Below are 26,709 nucleotides of genomic sequence, written 5' to 3'. Positions count from 1 at the left end.
TGAGGATGAAGCAGAAGAGGCGGAAGAGAAGGAATAGAGGGAAGAAGGGGATAGACAGCAGGAGAGGAGAGGGGTACAAAGTGAGGAGCAGAATCCCAGGGATAAAGAAAACAGCTTTGTCTAGGGAAAAATAGAAGAAGAATGAGTAAGAACAGAAGGCAAGGTACAGAACAAAGAGGGCTATCCAGAAAGAGTACGAGTGAAAGAAGCACCCAGAAAATAGCAGGAGGAAAGCAACTCCGAGTTTGAAAAGGAGTTACTCTGCTGCCTTTCATCTTCAGCGAGATGAGACCTCTGCCTCCTATGGTCAAGCAATTCTCCTGACTCAGCCTCCCAAGTAGGTGGGCTTATAGCCGTCAACCACCATGCCCAGCTAATTTTTGCATTTTTAGTAGAGACGGGGTTCCTCCATCTTGGCCAGGCTGGTCTCGAATTCCTGACCTGAAGTGATCTGCCCATCTTGGCCTCCCACAGTGCTGATTTTACAGGCGTGAGTCACTTTGCCCAGCCATATATATATATATATATATATATTTTTTTTTTTTAAAGAACCACTTTTGCCATATTGTCCAGGCTGGTCTTGAACTCCTCGGCTCAAGACTCCCAAAGTGATGAGATTACAGGCATGAGCCACTACACACAGCCTGTTTTTTAATTAAAAAAAAATTACTTCTGAAATGACTTTTGTTAGAATATTGTTTTGATAGTCTTTACCTGTCGCCCAGGCTGGAGTGCAGTGATGTGATCTCAGCTCACTGCAATCTCTGCCTCCCAGGTTAAAGAATTTCTCCTGCCTTAGCCTCCCAAGTAGCTGGGATTACAGGCACCCGCCACCATGCCTGGCTGATTTCTGTATTTTTATTAGAGATGAAGTTGCATCATATTGGCTGGGCTGGTCTTGAACTCTGAACACCATGATTCACCAACCTTGGTCTCCCAGATTGCTGGGATTATAGGCATTAGGCATGAGCCAACATGTTGGGCATTTTTTTAATTTTTTTTTTTACTTTAAATAGAGTTAATGCAATATTAATTGGCTGTAGATGTTATAAGAATGCACAGCCCCATTTTCAGGAACAAATCGATGAGACAGGGATATGAGAGAGAGGGAAGGCAAAGGCTTTTCCCAGTCCAGGTCACTTCTTTGCGGGGAGGCCTTCTCAGAGCTTTGGGTAAGTGACGAGGCGCCTTAAGTTCTGTGGTCCCAGCTGCTCAGGCTCCACGGCCTCGGCTTAAAGTCCTGTAGCAGGAACCCCATCCCACATTCAGGCTCCAGGATGCCCCAAGGCCGAGCTGCAATCCGGGCGCGGTGGATGCACAAAAAGAACGCGTTCACCCTAAAGTCATTTTTTTTTTTTCAAGATAGAGTCTCACTCTTGTCACCCAGGCTGGAGTGCAGTGGTGCAGTCTTGGCTCACTGCAACCTCTGTCCCCTGAACTCAAGTGATCCTCCCACCTCAACCGCCTAAGTAGCAGGGACCACAGATACCCTACAGATGTCCACCAGTGTGCTTGGCTAAGTGTTTGTATTTTTGGGAGAGATCGGATTTCACCATGTTGCCCAGGCTGGTCCCAAACTCCTGAGTTCAAACCATGCACACACCTTGGCCTCTCAGAGTGCTGAGATTACAGTTGTGAGTCACTGCACCCAGCCTCTGCATGGGGTTTGGCAAGGGCTGCGTCTGTGCCCTGAAGGGGATCTCATTCCAGCCCAGCTCCTCACTGCTGCAGCGTGTGTGTGGGCTTCTTCAGGAGGGAAGTGGGTTGTGAAGAAAGGAGTCAAAAGTCATTTAGTTTTCCTGTAGGAGTTTATCTTCCCTGGTGCAGTGGGCAGCAGAGGGAACCGTATTTCCTCAGGGTAAAGTCTTCTTTTTATGCATCGTTGTGTTATAGGGAGGAGGTGTGTTGATTCTGAGCAATAAACAACATATTTTTGACATTCAGGATTGACTTCTAAAGACTCTTGATACGTGAGGAAGAAACCCGGAAGAGGAAGAGGAAAGCGAAGGAGCCAGGGATGGCTCTTCCTCAGGTGAGACGATCTTCTCGGTGGATTGTTCTGTCTCCTTCCTGCTTGCAGTTGGGAATCTTCTCTGAGTCTGAAGCGTCCTGCCTGACAGGTTTGCTGGTGCTCACCCATGCCTTCCCTCAGTCCCTCTCATCTCGCTTAGATTCCATCTCTGGTGACTCAGTGACATGAGCTTGGGAAGAGGCTGCACTGGGCATGGTCCCGGGAAGGGCTCACCCCAGACGTGGATGGAGACGGGGTGTGGGCCCTGTGGTGTCAGGGCTGCTGGGCAGCAGGGAGTGTTCAGGGGCCACGTCTGGATGCGCCGTCAGCTCTCTGTAGACCAGGAGTGGAGCAGCTGCCCATGGAAGTCACATATTAATGTGCACAAAGTACATGGTAAATTCTAGAAAGGGAGTCCAATAATGGCCAAGTGTGGTAGCTCATGCCTGTAATCCCAGCACTTTGGAAGACCGAGGCGGGTGGATCACTTGAAATCAGGAGTTTGAGACTAGCCTGGCCAACATGGTGAAACCCTGTCTCCACTAAAATTACAAAAATTAACTGGGCATGGTAGCGTGTGCCTGTAGTTCCAGCTACTTGGGAGGCTGAGGCAGGAGAATCGCACAAACCCAGGAGGCAGAGGTTGCATCGAGCCAAGATCACAACACCGCACTCCAGTCTGGTGACAGAACCAGTCTCTGTCTCAAAAAACAAAAACAAACAAACAAATACAAAAAATTAGCCAGGCGTAGTGGCACGTGCCTGTAGTCCCAGCTACTCGGGAGGCTGAGGCAGGAAAATTGTTTGAACTGGGAGGTGCAGGTTGTAGTGAGCCGAGGTTCCGCCAGTGCACTCCAGTCTGGGCAACAGACGGAGACTCCGTCTCAAAAAACAAATAAAGACGTGATTGAGGTGAAGGGTCACGCTGTAACATACTTCACTGATTCCCTCGGCCCTTTTGCCTCTGTTGTACAGTAGCCACTATTTTTTTGGTTATGCTAATGTTTGGGAAAAGATGTCTTGTATTTCCTGCATCATAACGACATCAGTTCTGCTTTGCCTAGTTTAATTACTTATGAATAAAACAACCAAATTTCCTTTAAAAAAAAAAAAAAAGAAAAAATTTTTTCTGGCCAGGCGTGGTGGCTCACGCCTGTTATCCCAGCACTTTGGGAGGCCGAGGCAGGTGGATCACGAGGTCAAGAGATCGAGACCATCCTGGTCAACAAGGTGAAACCACGTCTCTACTAAAAAAAAAAAAAAGTACAAAAATTAGCTGGGCGTGGTGGTGTGTGCCTGTAATCCCAGCTACTCAGGAGGCTGAGGCAGGAGAATTGCTTGAACCCAGGAGGCGGAGGTTGCGGTGAGCCGAGATCGCGCCATTGCACTCCAGTCTGGATAACAACAGCAAAACTCCGTCTCAAAAAAAAAAAAAAAAAAAAAAAAATTTTCTGTCTGATTTTATACTACATTTTTCGCTAATTGAATGAGTTACTGTTTTCTTGACTCCAAAAATCTTACTAATTAGAATGGAAAGTTCACACACAGATAGGAATGATACAAGGTGTTTTAGTCCATCTTTATTATAAGAATATGAAACCAACCTAAATAATAGCATTAAACCATTAAACTTTCATTAAACCATTCTTAGCACATTAAGCTCATGCAGACTGTGGTGTTACTGTGGAGAGGCTTGTGAAACGGGAGTCTTTGGTCAAAATGGTTATAATTCTCTCAAATATAGGAGCAGTACTTCTTTTTTTTTTTTTTTTAAATTCAGGGGAAAGCATGAATGCAGTCTCCTACTACCGCAGATTATGCAGTCAAGTTTCCCACATCTGGGGAAATCTCAGGGGTCAGCACATACGGAGTGCAATGGATAAGCCTCGCTCCGGGAAAAACCACCTTCACAATCATTATATGTCTTTTTTGTCCTTATGGGATGAAGCCATATTTTTATTCCAACTATTATTATTACGATTTTTTGAGACCGAATCTCTCTCTGTTGTGCAGGCTGGAGCGCAGTGGCATGAACTCAGCTCACTGCAACCTCCGCCTTCCAGGTTCAAGGGATTCTCCTGCCTCAGCCTCCCAAGTAGCTGGGATTATAGGCACATGCGACCATGCCCAGATAATTTTTTTTTGAAGTTTTAGTAGAGACGGAGTTTCACCATGTTAGCAGGCTGATCTCAAACTGCCGACCTCAGGTGATCCACCTGCCTCGGCCTCCAAGAGTGTTGGGATTACCTGTGTGAGCCACTATTCCCAGCTTACCAATTATTAAATATATATTTTTATATTTAAACACCACGTGATGTATGTATTTGTTTTGTGGTAAAGCTCCAAGCAAAGCTGTAGCTTAGCCCCTTGGCCATAAAGCACCTCCTTTCCCTGTTACGTCCTCCACCCTCCTTCCAGCCTCACCCAGGACCCACTACTGTCAATTCTGTGTCAGGTGTCAGGGCAAGTCTGGTACTCGTGTATTTCTGAATTGTTATGATGCTTTAGAAATAATTCTGCAGTAAATTGAAAAAAAATTTTGCATATTTACTTTTTTACTTTAGCTTTGGGGCTACATGTGAAGGTTTGTTACATGGGTAAAGTCATGTCACTGGGGTTTTTGTACAGATTATTTAATCACTCTGGTACTAAGCCCAGTACCCCATAGTTAGTTTATTTCTTTATCTTTTTGAGATCGAGTTTTGCTCTTGTCAGTCAAGCTGGAATATAGTGGCATAATCTCAGCTCACTGTACCCTCCACCTCCTGTGTTCCAGTGATTCTCCTGCCTCAGTCTCCCAAGTAGCTGGTATTACAGGTGCCTGTCACTGCACCTGGCTAATTGTTGTATTTTCACTAGAGACAAGGTTTCACCATGTTGGCCAGGCTAGTCTCAAACTCCTGACCTCAGGTGATCCACCTGCCTCAGCCTTCCAAAGTGCTGAGATTACAGGTGTCAGCCACCATCCTGCCCTCCAGTAGTTATTTTTCTGCTCCTCTCCTTCCTCCACCCTCCACGCTCAAGTAAACCCCAGTGCCTGTTTTTTCTTCTTTGTGTTCCAGTAAATATATTGCTTTGAAATTTGATCCTGCAAGTTGTGAAACTTTACATGTTCTCATGTTAGTAGACATGGCTAGCTTGGTCTTTGACATCTGCATTGGAAATCTGCTGGATGACAACATGTGGGTCCTGTGCAATTTTCCTCTGTGTTAACAGTGCCACAGTGGCTGCCTCTGTGTGCGTCTGCGTGACTACAGATATCTGAAGATTCCTCCAGGTCTGGCAGTGGAAAGAGTGATTTCTTCTTCTAGGAGGGGCATTTCCTGTTTTCTTAGATCTGACAAGATCCCCTGGCCCCGCCCTGCCCCCCAGCTGCCAAAGTATCCTTTTCCACCAAGATGAGATTCCTCTTCAGTTAAACAAAACTTGCTACTTTTTATATTGTTAAAACCTTTATGTATGTATATATAAACACACACATATATGCATACACGTGCATATATACATACACGTATATGTTTTATTTTTATTTTTTACACGTATATATTTTAAAAATCTTTTATATTTTGAAAATCTGGAGAAGATGACAACACTTTTTATTACCATGTAGTTTTTGTGAGTCTGTGTAGGTTTTATTTTGTGGACATGCATATATACAAAGCAGATTTTTATACGTTTGGTAATTTTGCTTTAATGCATTTTATTTTGTTTTGAGATGGGGTCTTGCTCTATTGCCCGTGCTGGAGTGCAGAACCATGATCTTAGCTCACTGCAACCTCCACCCTCAGGGTCAAGCTGTCCTCCCACCTCAACCTCCCAGATAGCTGGGACCACAGGTGTGTGCCACCATGCCTGACTAATTTTTTTTTTTTTTTTTTTAAAAAGGAGTTTCTGTTGACCAGGCTAGAGTGCAGTGGTGTGATCTTGGATCACTGCAACCTCTGCCTTCCAAGATCAAGCAGTTCTCCTGCCTCAGCCTCCTGTATAGCTGGGATTACAGGCATGTGCCACTGTGCCCAGCTGAAGTTTAGTTTCTGACCTTTCATTGTGTACGTTGTCATCTCTGAAGACATCACTCATGCTCTGTCTCACCTAGATACTAAATGTCACTTGGTGTGTCAATCACAATTTCTAACATTTCTATAACAGAAACTCTGCATTGATTTTTTGTTTGTGTATTTCTTGTATTATCCACAAACATAAGAAATCCATACCGAGAGGGCATCCTGACCTCTTCGAAAAGTATAATAAACACAACTGGGAAGACATACTGTGGTGAAAAATCCCTTTCTCCATTTGTCAGAACATTCCCTACAATTAAATCTGTGCTTTCACCTCTCTCCTCTTCTCATTCTCTGTAAAGATCAGAACTCCTCCCATAACCATGTGGTTAAAGTGTGTTTTCATTTCAGGGTCTATTGACATTCCGGGATGTGGCCATCGAAGTCTCTCAGGAGGAGTGGAGATGCCTGGACCCTGCTCAGAGGACTTTATGCAGGGACGTGATGTTGGAGAACCACAGGAACCTGGTCTCCGTGGGTGAGTCCAACTTCCCTCTAGAAGCGGGAACGTGCCCTTGCGTGTGTTCGTATTTTCCCTTGTTGCCTCTTGGGAGCCGCGTCCTTGCTGGACTAAAATAGAAGCCGTATTGATTTGGAAATGAAAAGCTTCATGATGCAGCATCTGGACTTTAACTGTCCCCTTTGTTTAGATGTTGTGCGTTCTTCATGATACCTCAGAGGGGGTTCCAGAACTAAAGGGGTTCTAAAACCTAGGCAGTGACTCACGCCTGTAATCCCAGCACTGTGGGAGGCTGAGTCTTATGGATCACTTCAGGTCAGGAGTTCGAGACCAGCCTGGCCAACATGGTGAAACCCCATCTCTACTAAAAATAGAAAACTTAGCTGGGCGTGGTGGTGCACACCTGTAATTTCAGCTACTAGAACGGCTAAGGATAAAGAATCACTTGAATCCGGGAGGTGAAGGTTGACGTGAGCTGAGATCGTGCCACTGCACTCCAGCCCGGGTGACAGAGTGAGACTGTCTTAAAAAACAAAAACATAAACAAAACCTTCTGGTAGACGTTAAAGATACCCAGTTCCCTGTTAGCTATTCATGTATTTTTGATTCAGTACTTCTTATAAGAGAGCTCCATGTCCACCTATTACAGCGCTCTCAAAGCATTCAGAAGGAGAAAGTCAGTGGAGGAATTTCTGTAATGTTTTTCTAGGTCCATCTGTATTGTCCTCTTTCCTACTGAAACATAGGCTGGGACTCTAGAAAAGCTCCAGCACGTCGCATTCATATATATGTACACATAGACGCAGGAGCCTCTTTCTGACCTGTTTATCCATGTTGGAGCCAGGGAAAGAGCCCTGGACTGTGGAGAGTGAAGTGAAAATAGCAAAGCGTCCAGCTGGGTGGGAACGTATTACAGGTGTAAACACAGGTGGAGCTCAGATGGGCAGAGTGGAAGCTGCACTTTCAAATAGTGTGTGGGGAAACTCTGCAAGTGGGAGAATTCTGTGGGAAAGAAGAATCTAAATCCTGCGATGTCTGAATGCACATCTTTCTTTGCCCCCACTTATTCCTCTGCTCCTTACTTTTTTATTTATATATTTATTTATTGATGAGACGGAGTCTCGCTCTGTGGCCCAGGCTGAAGTGCAGTGAGTTATTGTGCCAATAGCTCACTCCAACCTCTGCCATCTGGGTTTACGTGATTCTCCTGCCTCAGCCTCCCAAGTAGCTGGGACTACAGGTGCGCACCACCACACCTGGCTAATTTTTGTATTTTTGGTAGAGACAGGGTTTCACCATGTTGACCAGGCTGGTCTTGAACTCCTGACCTCAGGCAATCTGCCCCCCTCAGGCTCCCACAGTGCTGGGATGACAGGTGTGAGCCACCACGCCCGGCCCCTCTCTCTTTAGATGTGCAGTAGTTTGATCTTCGGGCGTTCTAGCGGTGCTGCAGCTCAGAGACAAAGGCAGAGTGTTTATCCTGATGAGCAGCACCGTGTCGTCTGGCTTCTGTGACCTCTTTGGTTTCTTGCCTCTGTGGCACAGGGAGGGCTGTCAAAGGGTCTCTTCCCCCTGCGGTCTCCTCTGTACTTGATTCCATCTGATGCTCCGTTCTCTGTCCCTGTAGCTCAGAGCTGAGGCCTCCATACACCTGCCCCTTGACCTATGCAGGTTCCATCCCATTTCCTGTACTCGCAACACCTAGTCAGGAGGTGGGAAACATGGGCTGCTGCTCCTTTGCATCTGGGGCCCGGGATATGGCATGGAGCCCTCCTGCTTGTTCAAATAGTCTGCTTGTCTATTTAAAATAGAAAAACAGTCCACGCATGGTGGCTCACACCTGTAATCTCAGCACTTTGAGAGGCTGAGGCGGGCTGAGGCAGGCAGATTGCTTGAGGTCAAGAGTTTGAGACCAGCCTGGCCAACATGGTGAAACTCCCTGGCCAACATGGTGAAACTCTACTAAAAATACAAAAGGAGCCAGGCATTGTGGCAGGCTTCTGTAATCCCAGATACTTATGAGACTGAGGCAGGAGAATCTCTTGAACCTGGGAGGAAGAGGTTGCAGTGAGCTGAGATCCTGCCACTGCACTCTAACCTAGCTGACAGAGTGAGACTCTGTATCCCCACCACACACACACACACACAAAAAGCAACATACAAAGTGTTTTTTGTACTCTCACATGGCACTGAGCACAAAATGCCTCCCTTCTGATCATCCAAATATGTGGAATTACCCCCACCACATCCCAATCTTGGACGGACACAATCTGAATGTCCTGTAGTTTAATTCAGTTCTGACACTGCCTACCTGGAGTTAGCGTCAGATCTCATAGGTGAAGGGTTGAGTCCCCAGGCTGGCAAGGCCGGCCTCCGACCTCAGATGCCAGTTGCAAGTGTAGATTGTCACATGTTCCTCTGACCAACCAGCTGTGAGTTGGGCTCCCTGAACCTTTTTGTTGGGTTTGATTACTTTGCTAGGGCAGCCATCAAAGCTTAGTGAAACACCTCCTTAGGTTCTTGATGAAGGATGTTTCACCAGACTCAGATGGACAGCCAGAGGCGGAGATCCACAGGGGGAGGCACTCACATGTGAATCAGTAGTCATTCTCTGAGGTAACAGTTCCACACATTGATATAAGACAAAGAACACAAAGACTAAATACAAGCCAAGATCACGTGTAATATATAGAAATGTCCTAGATGAAAGTAGCAGTGGCTGAAACAAGTAACAGTGAACGTAAAACCAGAGGCATCTTTTTTTTTTTTTTTTTTTGAGACAGAGTTTCGCTCTTGTTACCCAGGCTGGAGTGGAATGGCACGATCTCGGCTCACCGCAACCTCTGCCTCCTGGGTTCAGGCAATTCTCCTGCCTCAGCCTCCTGAGTAGCTGGGATTACAGGCACGTGCCACCATGCCCAGCTAATTTTGTATTTTTAATAGAGACAGGGTGTCTTTTTGTTGGTCAGGCTGGTCTCGAACCCCCAACCTCATGTGATCCCCCCCCGCCTTGGCCTTCTAAAGTGCTGGGATTACAGGTGTGAACCACCCTACCCGGCCTATCTGTCCTTTTCTTTACCTTTACTGAAGAACTTGATATATATTTGTGGTTGAAGTTACTCTTTAACTTTCTTTCTTTTTTTTTTTTTTTTTTTTTGAGTCTTGGTCTGTCACCCAGGCTTGACAGCAGTGGTGCGATCTCCGCTCCCTGCAACCTCTACCTCCTGGGCTCAAGTCAAGTAATTCTCCTGCCTCAGCCTCCAAAGTAGCTGGTACTACAGGCGTGTCACCATGCCTGGCTAACTTTCTGTATTCTTTTAGTAGAGACGTGGTTTCACCGTGTTAGCCAGGATAGTCTTGATCTCCTGACCTTGTGATCCTCCTGCCTCAGTCTCCCACGGTGTTGGCATTATAGGGGTGAGCCACCGTGCCTGGCCTACCTCAAGGTTATTAAAACATGTTAGTGCTATTAGATGGCTTCCAGACAATTCCAGGGCTTTTGAATCAGGCCTCAACCTTCCTGGACGGTCTCACCTCGAAAACCTGAGAAACAGAGGCGCTGGGATCAAGGCTGAGAGACACACACATGCTGCCCCCCACATCTCTGCGGGTTCTGAAGGGTCAGGTCTCTCCGCCTTGCGCCCCGCCCCTACCTTGCCAGGCCCCGCCCACCTCCCTGCAGGCCCCGCCCAGGACGGACTTCCGTCCTGCGCACGCGCACTCGCGCAAAGCGGGAAGCGGCTCGCGTCGAGCGAAGGTCCGTTTGTGACGCGCGAGTTTCGCTGTACTGAATTCAGTCTCTGCTTCCCATGTGCCCAGCGCTTCTGTATCTGGGACGTGGGCCCACAGAACTGGAAATTCTCACCCGTTTTTCTTCACCCAGAGCAAATTGAGACGTCCCCGTGAGAGTCCGAGGGTCGCTCCCTTTTGGGTGTAAAGTCGCTCTCAGGTTTGTCCCGTCCCTGGTTTTTCTGCTATAGGGCACTGTATACACTTCCTTTTCCTGCTCAAGACCTTTTTCTAACTCCTCCCGCTCCTCCCTTTTATTTTATTTATTTATTTATTTATTTTGTTTGAGACGGAGTTTCGCTCTTGTTTCCCAAGCAATGGCGCGATCTCGGCTCACCGCAACCTCCGCCTCCTGGGTTCAGGCAATTCTCCTGCCTCAGCCTCCTGAGTAGCTGGGATTACAGGCACGCGCCACCATGCCCACCTAATTTTTTTTTTTTTTTTGTATTAGTAGAGACTAGGTTTCACCATGTTGACCAGGATGGTCTCGATGTCTTGACCTCGTGATCCACCCTCCTCGGCCTCACAAAGTGCTGAGATTACAGGCTTGAGCCACCGCGCCCGGCCTATTTTTTTTCTTTTTTTAAAAAAGACGGGGTTTCACCATGTTAGTCAGGCTGGTCTTGAACTCCCGACCTCAGGTGATCCGCCCGCCTTGGCTTCCAAAGTGCTTGGATTCCCGGTGTGAGCCACCACTCCCGGCCCCGCCCCTCGCTTTTTAAAGTCCTCACCGGACAGGGGGACAGGGGGATTCCCGCCCCGGGCGCCTCCCACCCTCACTCTCGCCGGCCCACTGAGTGCAGCGCCGCCGCCTCAGTCCCTGGGAAGACGCGTCCTCTGCCTGGTCGTCGGATCCTGCAGACCCCACCGTTGTGCTAAGGCGCCGTCGCCCCCACGCCTCCCTCCTTGTGAGGGGCCCTGCCGCTCCCCAGGTCTCCCCTCCTCAGTTACCGCTTCCGCTGAGCCCGCATTGGGGAGGTGCCCGGGACCTGTCATGTGCCACGGGGTGGTCTTGCCTGTCCAGCTCCAGCCTCTGGAAAATTGGCTCCGAGCAGTAGAAAACCTGAGACAGAAAAGAAGAGTGAGAAAGACCCATAACAGATGGCAAAGTTGAGGATGGGTGAGGGATTTGCCAAGAGACAGCAAAAGTAAAATAAAAAAAAAAAAAAAAAAAAAAGCAGGAGGAGAAAAGCAAGTGGAGAAATGTAGAGAAAAGCGAGATGTAGAGAGAGATGAAGGACAGCAAGGTAGGGATGGGGCAGCAAACAGGGAGGCTCATGAGAGTGAGAGAGAGGAGGAGGGATTTGGAGCCGGGGCAGACAGAGCAGAGGGTGCTGGTGGCAAGGAGAATAGAGGGAACCACAGCAGGGAGGACACCTGGGGACGTGGGGTGCCAGAGAGTGGGGACGGGGGTATAGCCGGGAAGAGAGAATTTAACAGGGAGAGCAGAGGAGGGGCAGAGATGGAATAAGAGTCGGAAATATATGGAGATTGAGAATGATCGAAAGATTGGGGAGAAGGAGCAACAAGAGGTTAAGTAAGTTGTGAGGATGAAGCAGAAGAGGCGGAAGAGAAGGAATAGAGGGAAGAAGGGGATAAACAGCAGGAGAGGAGAGGGGTACAAAGTGAGGAGCAGAATCCCAGGGAAAAAGAAAAGAAAGGAAGAGCTAGACAGAGAAGAGGAGAATGAGAGAGATGTGCAGAATTAGGGAGGGATGCAATCAACGTGATGAAAAGTAATAGAGAAAGAGGAGCTGGGCGCAGGGGCTCCCGCCTGTAATCCCAGCAGTTTTTAGGAGACTGAGGCAAGGGGATGCTTGAGTCCAGGAGTTTCAGCCCAGCCTGGGCAACATAGTGGGACCTCATCTCTACCAAAGATCCTGACCTTGTGATCCACCCACCTCCACCTCCCAAAATGCTGGGATTACAGGTGTGAGCCACCACATGTGGCCAGGGACTTTCTTCTCTCTGCATGATTTCTGGTGCGGTGGGCAGCAGAGGCCCGCCTTTCTACAGGGTGAGGTCTCCCCCCTTTGTGTGTGTTTTCATAGGAAGGGAGTCAGTTTTTTCCAACGTTAAGTCTTAAATTTTTTTCACATACAGGGTTGATTTCTAAAGACTCATGTTCCGTGAGGAAGAAGCTCATAAGAGGCAAGAAAAGGAGCCAGGCATGGCTCTTCCTCAGGTAAAGTGATACTCCTCAGTGGATTCATCTGTCTCTTTCCTCTCTGAAATGCCAGGTATTGTAGTAGCCAGTCTGTTCTGGGTCTGAAGCATCCTGCCTGACACGTTGGCTCACACTCACTCATGCCTTCCCTCAGTTCCTGTCATCTGCTCTGAGATTCCATCTCCTGTGACCCAGTGACATGAACCTGGGAAGAGGCTCCACTGGGCATGGTGATGGGAAGGGCTGACACCCAGACCTGGATTGACACGGGGTGTGGGCCTTGTGGTGTCAGTGCTGCTGGGCAACCTGGATGGTTCAGGGGCCACATCTGGATATCAGCTCTTTGCGACCAGATCAGAGAAACCACGTATGAAACACATAGGTTAATGTGCACAGATGTGTGGTGAATTCTGGAAAAGGAAACCAGTAAGGGGAGATATTTTGTTTGTTTGTTTGTTTTTTTAGATAGAGTCTCACTCTGTCACCAGGCGTGAGGCGGGAGTGCAGTGGCGCGATCTCGGCTCATTGCAACTTCCAACTCTCGGGTTCAAGCAATTCTCCTGCCTCAGCCTCCCGAGTAGCTGGGACTGCAGGCACGCGCCACCACACCCAGCTAATTTTTTTGTATTTTTAGTAGAGGCGGGGTTTCACCATGTTGGCCAGAATGGTCTCGATCTCTTGACGTCGTGATTCGCCTGCGTTGGCCTCACAAAGTGCTGGGATTACAGGCGTGAGCCACTGGGCCTGGCAGGGGAGATATTTTGTAACTGATTTGGTAATGCAGTGGAAGCCACACTAGTAGATCAACACATCTCTGACTCCAAACTTTTTTTTTTTTTAAGAGACATGTTGTTGGTCTGGGTGCAGTAGCTCATGCCTATAGTCCCAGCACTTTGGGAGGCCGAGGCGGATGGATCACTAAAGGTCAGGAGTTCGAAAGCAGCCTTGCCAACATGCTGAAACCTCGTCTCTACTAAAAATTCAAAAATTAGCTGGGTGTGATGGTGCATGCCTGTAATCTCTGCTACTCAGGAGGCTGAGGCAGGAGAATCACTTGAGCCCAGAAAGTGGAGGTTGCAACAAGCCAAGACTGTGCTGCACTCCAGCCTGGGTGATAGATAGAGACTCTGTGTGGAAAAAAAAAAAAAGCGAGCATAATGGTGGCTCACACCTGTATTCCCAGCGCTTTGGGAGGTTGACGCAGGTAGATCACGATGTCAGGTATTTGAAACCGTCCTGGCTAACGTGGTGAAACGCTGTCTCTTCTAAAAATAAAAAAAATTGGCTGGGCATGGTGGCACCTGCCTATAGTCCCAGGTACTCGGGAGGCTGAGACAGGAGAATCGCTTGAGCCTGGGAGGCAGATGTGGCAGGGAGCCCAGATCGTACCATTGCAATACAGACTGGGCAACAGTGCGAGACTCCATCTCAAAAAAACAAAAAAAAAGACAAAGGAGAAAATGTGTCATTCTGTGGCCCAGGACTGGAGTACAATGGCATAATGCTGGTTTACAGCAGCCTTGAACTCCTGGGCTCAAGTCATCCACACTTTACCCTCCCAAAGAGCTAGAATGATGAGGCACGTGTCAGCACACGCAGCAGCTAATTAATCTTTTATTTATTGATTTTTTAAAACAGTGTTGCTCTGTCACCCGGTCTGCAGTGCAGTGGTGCGATGTCAGCTCACTGCAGTCTCCACCTCCTGGGTTCAAGCAATTCTGCTTCATCCTTCTGAGTAGCAGGGATTATAGGCACTTGCCACCACGCCCCACTAATTTTTGTATTTTTAGTACAGTCAGGCTTTCACCATGTTGGCAAGGCTGGTCTCGGTCTTCTGACCTTGTGATCTTCCGGGCTTAGCCTCCCAAAGTGCTGGGATTACAGGCAGGAGCCACCGCGCCAGGCTGGTCTCAAACTCTTGACCCCAAGTGATCTGCCCGCCTTGGCCTCCCAAAGACTTGGGATTATAGGCGCGAGCCACCCCGCCTGGCCTTGTGTTTCCTTTTTGTTTGTGTATTTTTTATATTGTCCATAAAACCAGGACTTCTACACTGACTTTGGGGATCTTAAAATCTTTCGTGGGAAAGTACAATAAAATGCAGCAATAGAGAAGAAATGTTCAAAAATACCTTAAGGTGGGTTTGTCAGAACAGTCTGTGATGAAGTGGATGCTTAATTTCTCTTTTCTCATTTCATGTGAAGGTGGTAACTCAGTCCTCCATGTTTTGTTGAAATGTGTTTTCCATTTTAGGGACACTTGACTTTCAAGGATGTGGCTGTAGAATTCTCATTGGAGGAGTGGAAATGCCTGACCCCTGCGCAGAGGGCTTTATACAGGGAAGTGATGTCGGAGAACTACAGGAACCTGCAGTTTGTGGGTGAGGAAAATTCCAGACACGAGGAATCTGCCCTTGTCTATCTTGGCTCTTCCTGCTTTTCTATTTCTTTTTGTGATTTTGCCCCGTACATTATGCTTTTTTGTTTGTTTGTTTTTGAGACAGAGTGTCACTCTTGTCCAGGCTGGAGTGCAGTGGTGGGATCTCACCTCACCACAACCTTTGCCTCCCAGGTTCAAGCTGTTCTCCTGCCTCAGCCTCCCAAGTAGCTGGGATTACAAGCCTGTGCCGCCATGCCCAACTAATTGTGTATTTTCAGTAGAGACGAGGTTTTTCCATGTTGGTCAGGCTGGTCTGGAACTCCTGACCTCAAGAGATCCACCTGCCTTGGTCTCCCAAAGTGGTGGGATTACAAGTGAGATCCACCGCGCCTGGCCTCTGTATATGCTTTACGTGTATATGTCGTTATTTTCTGCAGTGATGACCCTCCTATCGGTCATGGATAACTTGTTAGGGACTCTCCTGTGAAGTGGGTTTACATAGAAACAGAAAATTCGTGAAGAACGCTTTCACTAATATAATTGAACCATCCTGCTCTAGGCAGAGACACCCCTGGAATCCCTGAGCACAACTGTCAGCATAGCCCAGGATACGAGGTAGAAAGCATGACACTGACTGTGAAGTGTTATCACCGTAATGCTCGTATTCTACCAGGATACGAGGTAGAGAGCATGACGCTGACCGTGAGGTGTTATCACCGTAATGCTCGTGTTCTACCAGGATACGAGGTAGAGAGCATGACGCTGACTGTGAGGTGTTATCACCGTAATGATTGTTGTTTTTTTTTTTTGGTTTTGGTTTTTGAGACAAGAGTCTCCCTCTGTCGCCCAGGCTGGAGTGCAGTGACACAATCTCAGCTCACTGCAACCTCCACCTCCTGGGTTCAAGCAGTTCTCCTGCCTGAGCCTCCCTTGTAGCTGGGATTACAAGAGTGGGCCACCACGCCTGGCCAGTTTTTGTATTTCAGTAGAGATACACCTTGTTGCCCAAGCTGGGCTCGTACCCCTGACCTCAGGTGATCCACGTACTTCGCCCTCCCGAAGTGCTGGGATTACAGGCCTGAGCCACCATGCCCGGCCTATTCTGGGTTTCGAGGAGCATCACAGTAGCCTCTGCCAGTGGCATTGTGACACTGTTTATCTCATAAACTAATAATCATCTCTAAGCAGTGGTCAGTGTTGTTGAAATTCCTCCAAGGGAGGCCATCATTGTGGCTCACGGCCTCATATGTATGAGGCTTTTGACTGAACTCTTGTTCATTTCACTGTTTTCACACCAATATGTGTCATCGCTCATTTTTAACGAGAAAACTTTTGCTCAATTTGGCGTAGGATCGACCCTGTAACAGATATGTTTTCATCAGTCTTATTGAGGGAGGGCTTGTGAGGTTGAATGAGGTCCCCATATTTTAGTTCTGTCATTTGTTCAACACACAGTGGCTTTTAACTTGTTTGTTTATTTATTTTGAGTTGGAGTCTTGCTTTATTGCCCAAACTTGAGTGCAGTGATGTGATCTTGGCTTACTGCATCCTCCACCTTCCGGGTTCAAGTGATTCTCCTGCCTCAACCTGCCAAATAGCTGGGATCACAGGTACCCACCACCATGCCTGGCTAGTTTTGTATTTTTAGTAGAGACATGGTTTCCCCATGTTGGCCTTTTTTTTTTTTTTTTAGAGACGGGGTTTCTTCATATTGGTCAGGCTGGTCTTGAACTCCTGACCTCAGGTGATCCACCTGCCTCGGCCTCCCGAAGTGCTGGGATTACAGGCGTGAGCCACCGTGCCCGGCCCAGACTGTTCTTGAAGTCCTGACCTCAGGTGATCTGCCTGCTTCGGCCTCTCGAAGTGTTGGGAGTACAGGCGTGAGCCATTGTGCCTGGCCAGTTTCTATGTATTCTAAATGCATTTTTATTTTATGTAATCCTCAGTTCCTTATTTTCAGTGATAGTCTTCATTTTTTTTTTTTTTCATATCTGCATTGTGAGTACTGTTGTGTCAGGGAATGGCTTCTCATTTCCTTTATTTTTATTTTTTTGAGACAGTCTCTTACTCTGTCACCCAGGGTGTAGTGCAGTAGTGTGATACTGGCTGACTGCCACCTGCCTTCTGGGATCAAGTGATCCCGTTACCTCAGCTTTCTGAGTTGCTGGGATTACAGACGTGTGTCACCACGCGTGATTCATTTTAGGTAGTTCTATTCCAGATGGCTGTTTCACCACGTTGGCCAGGATGGCTTCGAATGCCTGGCCTGATGTGATTTACCTGCCTCAGAGTCCCAGAGTGCTGGGATTATGGGCATGAGCCACTGCCCCTGGCCCTGTGCAAGTTTGCTTTTCAGGCTGAATAGTATTCCATTGTATGTGTATACCACATTTTGTTGATATCGTTATCTGTCGACGGACATGTGGGTTGGTTCCTTCTCTTTACTATTATAAATAATACTGCTAGGCCAGGCGTGGTGGCTGAAGCCTGTAATCCCAGCACTTTGGAAGTTCCAGGGGGCAGATCAACTGAGGTCAAGAGTTGGAGAGCAGCCTGGCCGACGTGGTGAAACCCCATCTTTACTAAAAATACAAAGAAAAAAAAAAAAAAGCTTAGCTGGGCATGGTGATGTACAGTTTTAATCCCAGCTACTCAGGAGGCTGAGGTAGGAGAATCTCTTGAACCGGGAGGGGAGGCTGCAGTGAGCTGAGATCAGGCCCTTGTGCTCCAGTCCAGGTGGAGTAGACTGGTTTTGTTTCCAGACTCCGTCTCAAAAACAAAACAAAACAAAAAATCTGTATCTATATCTGTATCTATATCTATCTATCTATCTATATATTACTAGAGATATTCTTGAAGATCCTGTTTCCAATTTTTTGGCTCATGGGGTTATTCAATAATGAATGATGGGAGGAACTGTTATATGATTTTTTAAAAGGGACTATCCCATTATACATTCACAGCAACAGTGCAAAAGGCTTTTTCACCTTAGCATTTAAAAAAAAATTGATTGATTATTTTCTGAGACAGAGTTTCACTCTTGATGCCCAGGTTGGAGTGCAATGGTGTGATCTCTGCTCACCGCAACCTCCGCCTCCTGTATTCAAGTGATTGTCCTGCCTCAGCCTCCCGGGTAGCTGGGATTACAGGCTTGTGCCACCACGTCTGGCTAATTTTGTGTTTTTAGTAGAGATGGGGCTTCTCCATGTTGGTCAGGCTGGTCTCGAACTCCTGACCTGAGATGATCCACCCGTCTCAGCCTCCCAAAGTGAGTCTCTGCTCCTGGCCGTGTCTGCATTTTTACCAACACTTCTTGTCTATTCCTATGGATGCTAAATCTTTTAATGCACTTGAGATGATGTTTCATTGTAGTTATTGTTTTTTCCTACATGCTACGTTTTTTGTTTGTTTGTTTGTTTGTTTTTTTTGGTGCCTATTTATTCTATGCTTATTGGTGATTTGTCTGTCCAGAAATGTGTATGCAGTTCCTAGACTCATTTTCTAATTGTGTTTTTTGATTTTTGTTGCCAACTTGTAAACATTCCTTGTATTTTCTAAATATTAATCCCCGATGAAATATATAATTTCCACGGTTTTCTCATGGAATCTTTCTTTTTTTTTTTTCTTTTTGAGACGGAGTGTAACTCTGTCGCCCAGGATGGAGTCCAGTGGCGCGACCTTGAGTCACTGCAAACTCCGCCTCCCAGGTTCAGGCGATTCTCCTGCCTCAGCCTTCCGAGTAGCTGGGATTATGTCCTCCTAATTATTGTATTTTCAGTAGAGACAGGGTTTTACCATATTGGTCAGGCTGGCCTCGAACTGCTAACGTTGTGATTTGCCCACCTCAGCCTCCCACAATGCTGGGATTACAGGCATGAGTCACCGTGCCCAGTCTTCCATGGAGTCTTTGGTGATTTCCTCATATCAGATGATGTCTTCTGTGAACACAGAGCATTTTACTTTTTTTCTCACTGCTTGGCATTTCTTTCTTTTTCTTGTGTCTGATTTCTTCAGTCAGGATTCCAGTAACATGCTGACTAGAAATAACAAAAGCAGGTTTCTTAGTCTCTTTCCTGATCTTAGAGGAAGAGATTTCAGGCTTTCGCCATCCACTGTGATGGTAACCGTGGGCTTCTCCTAAATGGTCTTTATTATGTTGAGGTAGGTTTTTTGTATTCTGTGTGTATTGAGTGTTTTTATTTCAAAATAATGTTGAGTTTTTGATTTTCCATAGTTTGTTTATAATGTGTCTCTTCAATGGTGTGCTGGGGTTCATTCAGAAAGTAGTGATCTTACCATTTATTTCACTATTTTATATTGTGAGCTGGTGGTAAGTAGAAGTCGTGGCTTTTTTCTTAAGAGGGACTTGTTTAGAATTCTGTAGGCTGTCTAAATGTACTACTGTTTGCTTGCTGGTTTTGTCATTGGTTACAATATTAATTAATTTTTTATTTTTTTTGAGACAGAGTCTTGCTCTGTCACCCACGATGGAGTACAGTGGCACGATCTCAGCTCACTGCAGCCTGTTTCTCCTGGATTCAAGCAGTTCTCTGTCTCTGCCTCCTGAGTCACTGGGATTATAGGCGCCCCCTACCACACTGGCTGCTTTTTGTATTGTTAGTAGAGACAGGATTTCACCATCTTGGCCAGTCTAGTCTTGAACTCTGACCTTGTGATCCACCCACCTCAGCCTCCCAAAGTGCTGGGATTACAGGCGTGATCCACCGCACCTGGCCCAAAATCAGTTTTTGTTTTTTTTTTTGAGACAGAGTCTCACTCTGTCACTCAGGCTGGATTGCAATGGCATGGTCTTGGCCCACTGCCACGTTTGTCTTCTGGGTTCAAGCAGTTCTCCCAGCTCAGACTCCTGAGTAGCTGGGTCTGAAGGCGTGTGCCACCACACCCAGCTAAATTTTGTATTTTTAATAGAGACGGGGTTTTGCTTAGTTGGCCAAGCCGATCTTGAACTCCTGACATCATGATCCATCTGCCTTGGCCTCCCAAAGTGCTGAAATAACAGGCGTGAGCCACCACACCTGACTGACTACTTTTTATGATTTTACATACGGCTTTTTGGTATGTGGTCTGCCATATAACTGACACACTCCACCTGGTAATGTCAGAAAGTGCCGCTGGGCACAGGGGCTTATGACTGTAATCCCAAGACTTTGGGAGACTGAGGCAGGTGGATCCCTTGAGGTCAGGAGTTTGAGACCAGCCTTGCCAACGTTGTGAAATCTGACCTCTAATAATACAAAAATTAGCCGGGCATGGTGATGCCTGCCTGTAATTCCAGCTATTCAGGAGGCTGAGGCAGAAGAATCGTTTGAACCCAGGAGATGGAGGTTGCGGTGAGCAGAGGTGTCGCCATTGCACTCCAGCCTGGGGGACAGAGCAAGACTGTCTCAAAAAAATAAAAATATAAATGTTTTCTTTAAAAAAAGTCACAAAATACCTGTTCTCTCTGGATATATGTAATTTTATGACATTTATTTAGTAAAATATTATATTAATATTTTCCTTTTCTTTTTCTTTTTTTTTTGAGATGAAGTCTCGGCTGGGTGTGGTGTCTCATGCCTGTAATCCCAGCACTTTGGGAGGCCGATGCCGGGGAATCACGAGGTCAGGCATTCGAGACCAGCCTGGCCAAGATACTGAAACTTTGTCTCTACTAAAAATACAAAAATTACCTGGGTGCGGTGGCTGGTGCCTGTAATCCCAGCTATTCGGGAGGCTGAGGCAGGAGAATCGCTTGAAACCGGGAGGCAGAGGTTGCAGTGGCCGAGATCGCACCGTTGCACTCCAGCCTGGGCGACAGAGTGAGACTCCTTCTCATAATAAATAAATAAATAAATAATAGAAATGGAGTCTCACTCTGTCACCCAGGATGAAGTGCAGTGGTGCAATCTCGATTCACTGAAACTTCTGCCTTCCGGGTTCAAGTGATTCTTTTGCGTCAACCCCTCGAATAGCTGTGACTATGGGTGTGGGCCACCAGGCCTGGCCAATTTTTGTAATCATTTCATCACTTCTCAGGGCTATTCTTGTTTCACAGTAGAAAATTTCCACTGATTTTGGTTATGCTTACATGAGCTTGTTGTGGATTATTTATCAATACAGTGTACTATATGGTTCTTGAGCATTTATTTGTATACAGTAAATGTGCTGTAAATATGAAGAATATAAATTTTTCAATTTATTGAGGTGACAGTGATACGTTTTTTGCCAGTTGTCATACACTTTAGGGTCATAGTGGAAAAATGCTCCTTCCTTGAGGCTTACAGATGTTTGTGCCCTGTCACTGTGTGGTCATGATACTGGAACAGGCTTCTGTGGAAATGACTTGAAGTACATGTCATCGACCTTTATTTATTAAAGAATCTCACTCCTTTTGTGTTCCTAAACTTTGAAGATCATGTTTGGGAAACTTTTCTGTGTAATATTTACACATTTCAGTATTATTTACCGTCTGTACTCAATTGCAAACCTGTTGGTGTTTCTATTTTGTAGATATCTCTTCCAAATGCATGATGAAGAAGAAGTTCTCAACAGCACAGGGCAATACAGAAATGTCCCACACAGGGACATTGGAAACGCATGCAAGTCATCACATTGGAGACTTTTGCTTCCAGGAAATTGAGGAAGATATTCATGACTTTGAGTTTCAGAGGGAAGAAGAGGAAAGAAATAGCCAAGAAACTCCCATGACAAAAATGAAAAAGTTCACTAGTAGTTCAGAGCGATCCGATCAAAGGCATGCTGGAAACAAGCCTATTGAAGATGAGCTTGGATTAAGCTTTCATTCACATCTGCCTGAACTGCACATATTTGAGACTGAAGGGAAAATTGGTAATCAAGTAGAGAAGTCTACCAACGATGCTTCCTCAGTTTCAACATCCCAAAGGATTTCTTGTAGGCCCCAAAGCCATATTTCTATTAACTATGAAAATAATTTCCTCCATTCTTCATTACTTACACATCGACAGGACGTACGCATGACGGAAAATTTTTTCCAATATAGTGAGAGTGGTAAAGCATTTCATTGTAGCTCACTCTTAAGGAAACATCAGATAATCCATTTAGGAGAGAAACAGTATGAATGTGATACATGTGGAAAAGTCTTTAATCAGAAGCGATACCTTGAACGCCATCGTAGATGTCACACTGGTGAGAAACCTTACAAGTGTAATGAGTGTGGCATGAACTTCGGTCGGCCGTCAATCCTTGCACGCCATCGTAGACTTCATACTGTAGAGAAACCTTCCAAGTGTGATGAGTGTGGCAGGACCTTTGGTCAAAATTCAGCCCTTGTATTTCATAAGGCAATTCATACCGGAATGAAATCTTACAAGTGTAATGAATGTGGCAAGGCTTTTAAATACCCATCAATCCTTGCATTTCATCGTAGATTTCATACTGGAGAGAAACCTTACCCATGTGAAAAATGTGACAAAGGTTTCAGTCGGAAATTAGAACTTAAAAGACATAGGGAAATTCATGGAGAGAAACGATGCCAATGTAAGGTCTGTGACAAGGCTTTCAGGGTTCCTTCACACCTGACACAACATACTAGAACTCACACTGGAGAGAAACCTTACAGGTGTAATGAATGTGGCAAGTTTTTCAGTCAAAAATCAACCCTTGCATGTCATCGTAGAGTTCATACTGGAGAGAAACCTTACCAGTGTAATGAATGTGGCAAGTGTTTTAGTCAAAAATCAACCCTTGCATGTCATCATAGAGTTCATACTGGAGAGAAACCTTACCAATGTGAAGGATGTGACAAAATTTTCAGGTGGAAACAAGACCTTGGAATTCATAAAAGAATTCATACTGGAGAGAAACCATACCAATGTAAGGTTTGTGACAAGGCTTTCAGGCGTGTTTCGCACCTGACACGCCATATGAGAGTTCACACTAGAGAGAAACCTTAGAAGTGTAATGAAGGCCGGGCGCGGTGGCTCACGCCTGTAATCCCAGCACTTTGGGAGGCCGAGGCGGGTGGATCACGAGATCAAGAGATCGAGACCATCCTGGTCGACATCGTGAAACCCCGTCTCTACTAAAAATACAAAAAATTAGCTGGGCACGGTGGCGCGTGCCTGTAATCCCGGCTACTCGGGAGGCTGAGGCAGGAGAATTGCCTGAACCCAGGCGGCGGAGGTTGCGGTGAGCCGAGATCGCGCCATTGCACTCCAGCCTGGGTAACGAGCGAAACTCCGTCTCAAAAAAAAGAAAAACAAAAAAGAAGAAGAAAGTATTGATTCAGACAAGGGAACCTATTTTACTGCACTTGTGATTAAAAAGTTGACTCAAGGCACACGTGGTGTCGCCAGTGCTGCCTCCCGCTCGTCCCAGACCCAGCGCCTGCCGTCATGGCTCCTGGCCAGCTCGCCTTGTTCAGTGTCTCTGACAAAACTGGCCTTGTGGAATTTGCAAGAAACCTGACCTCTCTCGGTTTGAATCTGGTCGCTTCCGGAGGGACTGCAAAAGCTCTCAGGGATGTTGGTCTGGCAGTCAGAGATGTCTCTGAGTTGACAGGATTTCCTGAAATGTTGGGGGGACGTGTGAAAACTTTGCATCCTGCAGTGCATGCTGGAATCCTGGCTCGCAATATCCCAGAAGATAAAGCTGACATGGCCAGACTTGATTTCAGTCTTATAAGAGTTGTTGCCTGCAATCTCTATCCCTTTGTGAAGACAGTGGCTTCTCCAGGTGTAACTGTTGAGGAGGCTGTGGAGCAAATTGACATTGGTGGAGTAACCTTACTGAGAGCTGCAGCCAAAAACCACGCTCGAGTGACAGTGGTGTGTGAACCTGAGGACTATGTGGCAGTGTCCACAGAGATGCAGAGCTCCGAGAGCAAGGACACCTCCTTGGAGACTAGACGCCAGTTAGCCTTGAAGGCATTCAGTCATACGGCACAATACGATGAAGCAATTTCAGATTATTTCAGGAAACAGTACAGCAAAGGCATATCTCAGATGCCCTTGCGGTATGGAATGAACCCTCATCAGACCCCTGCCCAGCTGTACACAGCGAAGCCCAAGCTTCCCATCACAGTTCTAAATGGAGCCCCTGGATTTATAAACCTGTGCGACGCTTTGAATGCCTGGCAGCTGGTGAAGGAACTCAGAGAGGCGTTAGGTATTCCAGCCGCTGCCTCTTTCAAACACGTCAGCCCAGCAGGCGCTGCTGTTGGAATTCCACTCAGTGAAGATGAGGCCAGAGTCTGCATGGTCTTTGATCTCTATAAAACCCTTACACCCATTTCAACGGCATACGCACGAGCAAGAGGGGCTGATAGGATGTCGTCATTTGGCGATTTTGTGGCATTGTCTGACGTTTGTGATGTACCAACTGCAAAAATTATTTCCAGAGAAGTCTCTGATGGTATAATTGCCCCAGGATATGAAGAAGAAGCCTTGACAATACTTTCCAAAAGGAAAAATGGAAACTACTGTGTTCTTCAGATGGACCAGTCTTACAAACCAGATGAAAATGAAGTTCGAACTCTCTTCGGTCTTCATTTAAGCCAGAAGAGAAATAATGGTGTCGTCGACAAGTCATTATTTAGCAATGTTGTCACCAAGAATAAAGATCTGCCAGAGTCCGCCCTCCGAGACCTCATCGTAGCCACCATTGCTGTCAAGTACACTCAGTCCAACTCCGTGTGTTACGCCAAGAACGGGCAGGTTATCGGCATTGGAGCCGGACAGCAGTCTCGTATACGCTGCACCCGCCTTGCAGGAGATAAGGCAAACTACTGGTGGCTTAGACACCATCCACGAGTGCTCTCGATGAAGTTTAAAACGGGAGTGAAGAGAGCAGAAATCTCCAATGCCATCGATCAATACGTGACTGGAACCATTGGCGAGGATGAAGATTTGATAAAGCGGAAGGCCCTGTTTGAGGAAGTCCCTGAATTACTCACTGAGGCAGAGAAGAAGGAATGGGTTGACAAACTGAGTGAAGTTTCTGTCAGCTCTGATGTCTTCTTCCCTTTCAGAGATAATGTAGACAGAGCTAAAAGGAGTGGTGTGGCGTCCATCGCGGCTCCCTCCGGCTCTGCTGCTGACAAAGTTGTGATTGAGGCCTGCGATGAACTGGGAATCATCCTCGCTCAGACGAACCTTCGGCTCTTCCACCACTGATTTTATCACACCCTGTTTTATGGTTTGCTTATATGTAGGTGAAGAGTCACACGTGAAACTTGGAGAATAACTTTTTAAAAAAATAAAACAGTACATCTTCATCACTAAAAAAAAAAAAAAAAAAGTTGACTCAAGACTCAAGTATTAGACATAAAGTGGGAATATCATATTCCTTGATGTCCATCTTCCTCAGGAAGAGTAGAGAGGATGAACCAAACTCTCAAAAGTCACCTAAATTAGTCCTAGAAATCTGGTTACCCCAAACTAAATACCTTCCCATTGCACTGTTAAGAAATGAGAACTGCCCCTTGGAATGACATTGACCTATCGCCTTGTGTAATGTACGAGTTGCCCTACTTACATTTCACCACTGTGCTTCCTACATTTGAAAAATAAAGATCAGTTTCTCATAAATTACATATTTGGTCTCTCCTCTATCTTTTCTTCTCCTAAAACCAGAGGTCTTCTAGCACAAGCACCACCCCTGGAATTCCCAGTACACCAGCAGCAACCTGGAGACCATGTTTTCTTTTTCTTTTTTCCCCTGAGACAGAGTCTCACTCTGTTACCCAGGCTAGAGTGTACTGGCGGGATATCTACTCACTGCAACCTCTTCCTCTTGGGTTCAAGTGATTCTCCTGCCTCAGCCTCCTGAGTAGCTGGGACTACTGGTGCACGCCACAACGCCAGGCTAATTTGTTTAATTTTTAGTAGCAACTAGGTTTCACTGTGTTAGCCAGGATGGTATCAAACTCCTGACCTCATGATCCACCTGCCTCAGCCTCCCAACCTGCTGGGATTACAGGTGTGAGCCACCACGCCTGGCTGAGACCACGTTTTCATGAAAAGGTGGAAAGAAAAGAAGCTTGAGCCAGCTTGGGAGGGACCCTACCTTGTGTCTCTAACCACTGCGACTGCAGTCCATACCCGAGTCAAGAAAGCATCATTGGTTCCAGAATCATGGGCTACCGTTTCAGGAAGTAATTCTACCAAAATGAAGCTAAGAAAAATCTAACCTTCCTGTATTTACTGTTCTGTTACTTTTTCCTAGCCAGTAGTTAGCTATTTCATCATTAATGTAACCAGATCAAGCTCAACCTGAATTATGACTTTTGATGCTGGTTTAGTCATGCCCTGCAGTAATTTACAGAACCAAAGACAGCTTACTGCTTCTGAGAAGTATCTCTGCCCTTCCTGGACCTCCTGACATTGGAAGGATATATTGGATTCTTGCACAGATCGTAATCCCGAGAGAAGCAGTTGTGTTAGCTGGTGGGAATGGGATTCTTGTCGTTCCCGAACAGATTCCCTCTGTTCTACTTGGTCCAGTGTCCTATGGAGCACTAAAGGTCTTGGTGGGACTGTTCCCACAAGCCTTTGCCAGTCCTTAAGACCATTTATTCATTTCACCAAAGGGGTCGCTTTTCCCAATTGTTGATACAACCAATGTAGTCCTGTACAGCTTACTAACACTATTGCAACATTTCAAAATACCTGTCTCTCATTAGGTTGTATTTATGGTAGAGGGGCCAACACCTCAGGAAAGGACCCTAGGGGCGGCGTTGAAATACGTTTTGTTGCTCCTTCACCACCTCTATCCCATCCTCCTCATACTGTGCCCCCACATACCTAGTGCCAAGACCAAAGTAGACATAGTAGAGGTAAAAGATTTAAAGCAAGGTTTAACCAT

General features: G+C 46.4%; 2 protein-coding genes across 3 annotated transcripts; both read left to right on the top strand.

Annotated features, from left to right (window-relative positions):
* Positions 1-1,318: 1,318 nt before the first annotated feature.
* Positions 1,319-25,438, top strand: LOC135276721 (zinc finger protein 888-like). 2 transcript variants are annotated; one of them, XM_064380924.1, is made up of 5 exons: positions 6,532-6,550; positions 12,425-12,506; positions 14,740-14,866; positions 21,376-23,182; positions 25,155-25,438. In XM_064380924.1, exons 2-4 carry the CDS (start codon positions 12,444-12,446, stop codon positions 22,797-22,799), a joined length of 1,614 nt encoding a protein of 537 aa, XP_064236994.1. In that variant the 5' UTR covers positions 6,532-6,550; positions 12,425-12,443; the 3' UTR covers positions 22,800-23,182; positions 25,155-25,438. The 2 variants fall into 2 exon arrangements, with proteins under 2 accessions (XP_064236995.1, XP_064236994.1); XM_064380925.1 differs by lacking the exons at positions 12,425-12,506; positions 14,740-14,866; positions 25,155-25,438 and adding exons at positions 1,319-2,032; positions 9,318-9,434 and having other exon boundaries at positions 6,424-6,554; positions 21,376-21,598.
* LOC135276719 (bifunctional purine biosynthesis protein ATIC-like) lies at positions 23,179-25,438 on the top strand. Its single transcript, XM_064380922.1, has one exon. It carries the CDS (start codon positions 23,241-23,243, stop codon positions 25,017-25,019), a length of 1,779 nt encoding a protein of 592 aa, XP_064236992.1. The 5' UTR covers positions 23,179-23,240; the 3' UTR covers positions 25,020-25,438.
* Positions 25,439-26,709: the final 1,271 nt, after the last annotated feature.

This window comes from Aotus nancymaae, unplaced genomic scaffold, assembly GCF_030222135.1.
Source record: "Aotus nancymaae isolate 86718 unplaced genomic scaffold, 86718_ANA_hifiasm-v0.15.2.pri h1tg000028l, whole genome shotgun sequence".
In the NCBI taxonomy this organism is placed as follows: domain Eukaryota; kingdom Metazoa; phylum Chordata; class Mammalia; order Primates; family Aotidae; genus Aotus; species Aotus nancymaae.
The sequence above is the reverse complement of the archived record's forward strand: the minus strand, read 5'-3'. Positions and strand labels throughout refer to the sequence as shown.

What these genes read in the sequence shown, in the direction of transcription:
- LOC135276721 (XM_064380924.1), top strand. Translation starts at nt 12,444, where the DNA reads ATGTTCCGTGAGGAAGAAGCTCATAAGAGGCAAGAAAAGGAGCCAGGC. An exon ending in CAGGCATGGCTCTTCCTCAG is followed by an intron (nt 12,507 to 14,739) that starts GTAAAGTGATAC and finishes TTTCCATTTTAG; the next exon opens with GGACACTTGACTTTCAAGGA. An exon ending in CAGGAACCTGCAGTTTGTGG is followed by an intron (nt 14,867 to 21,375) that starts GTGAGGAAAATT and finishes TCTATTTTGTAG; the next exon opens with ATATCTCTTCCAAATGCATG.
- LOC135276719 (XM_064380922.1), top strand. Translation starts at nt 23,241, where the DNA reads ATGGCTCCTGGCCAGCTCGCCTTGTTCAGTGTCTCTGACAAAACTGGC.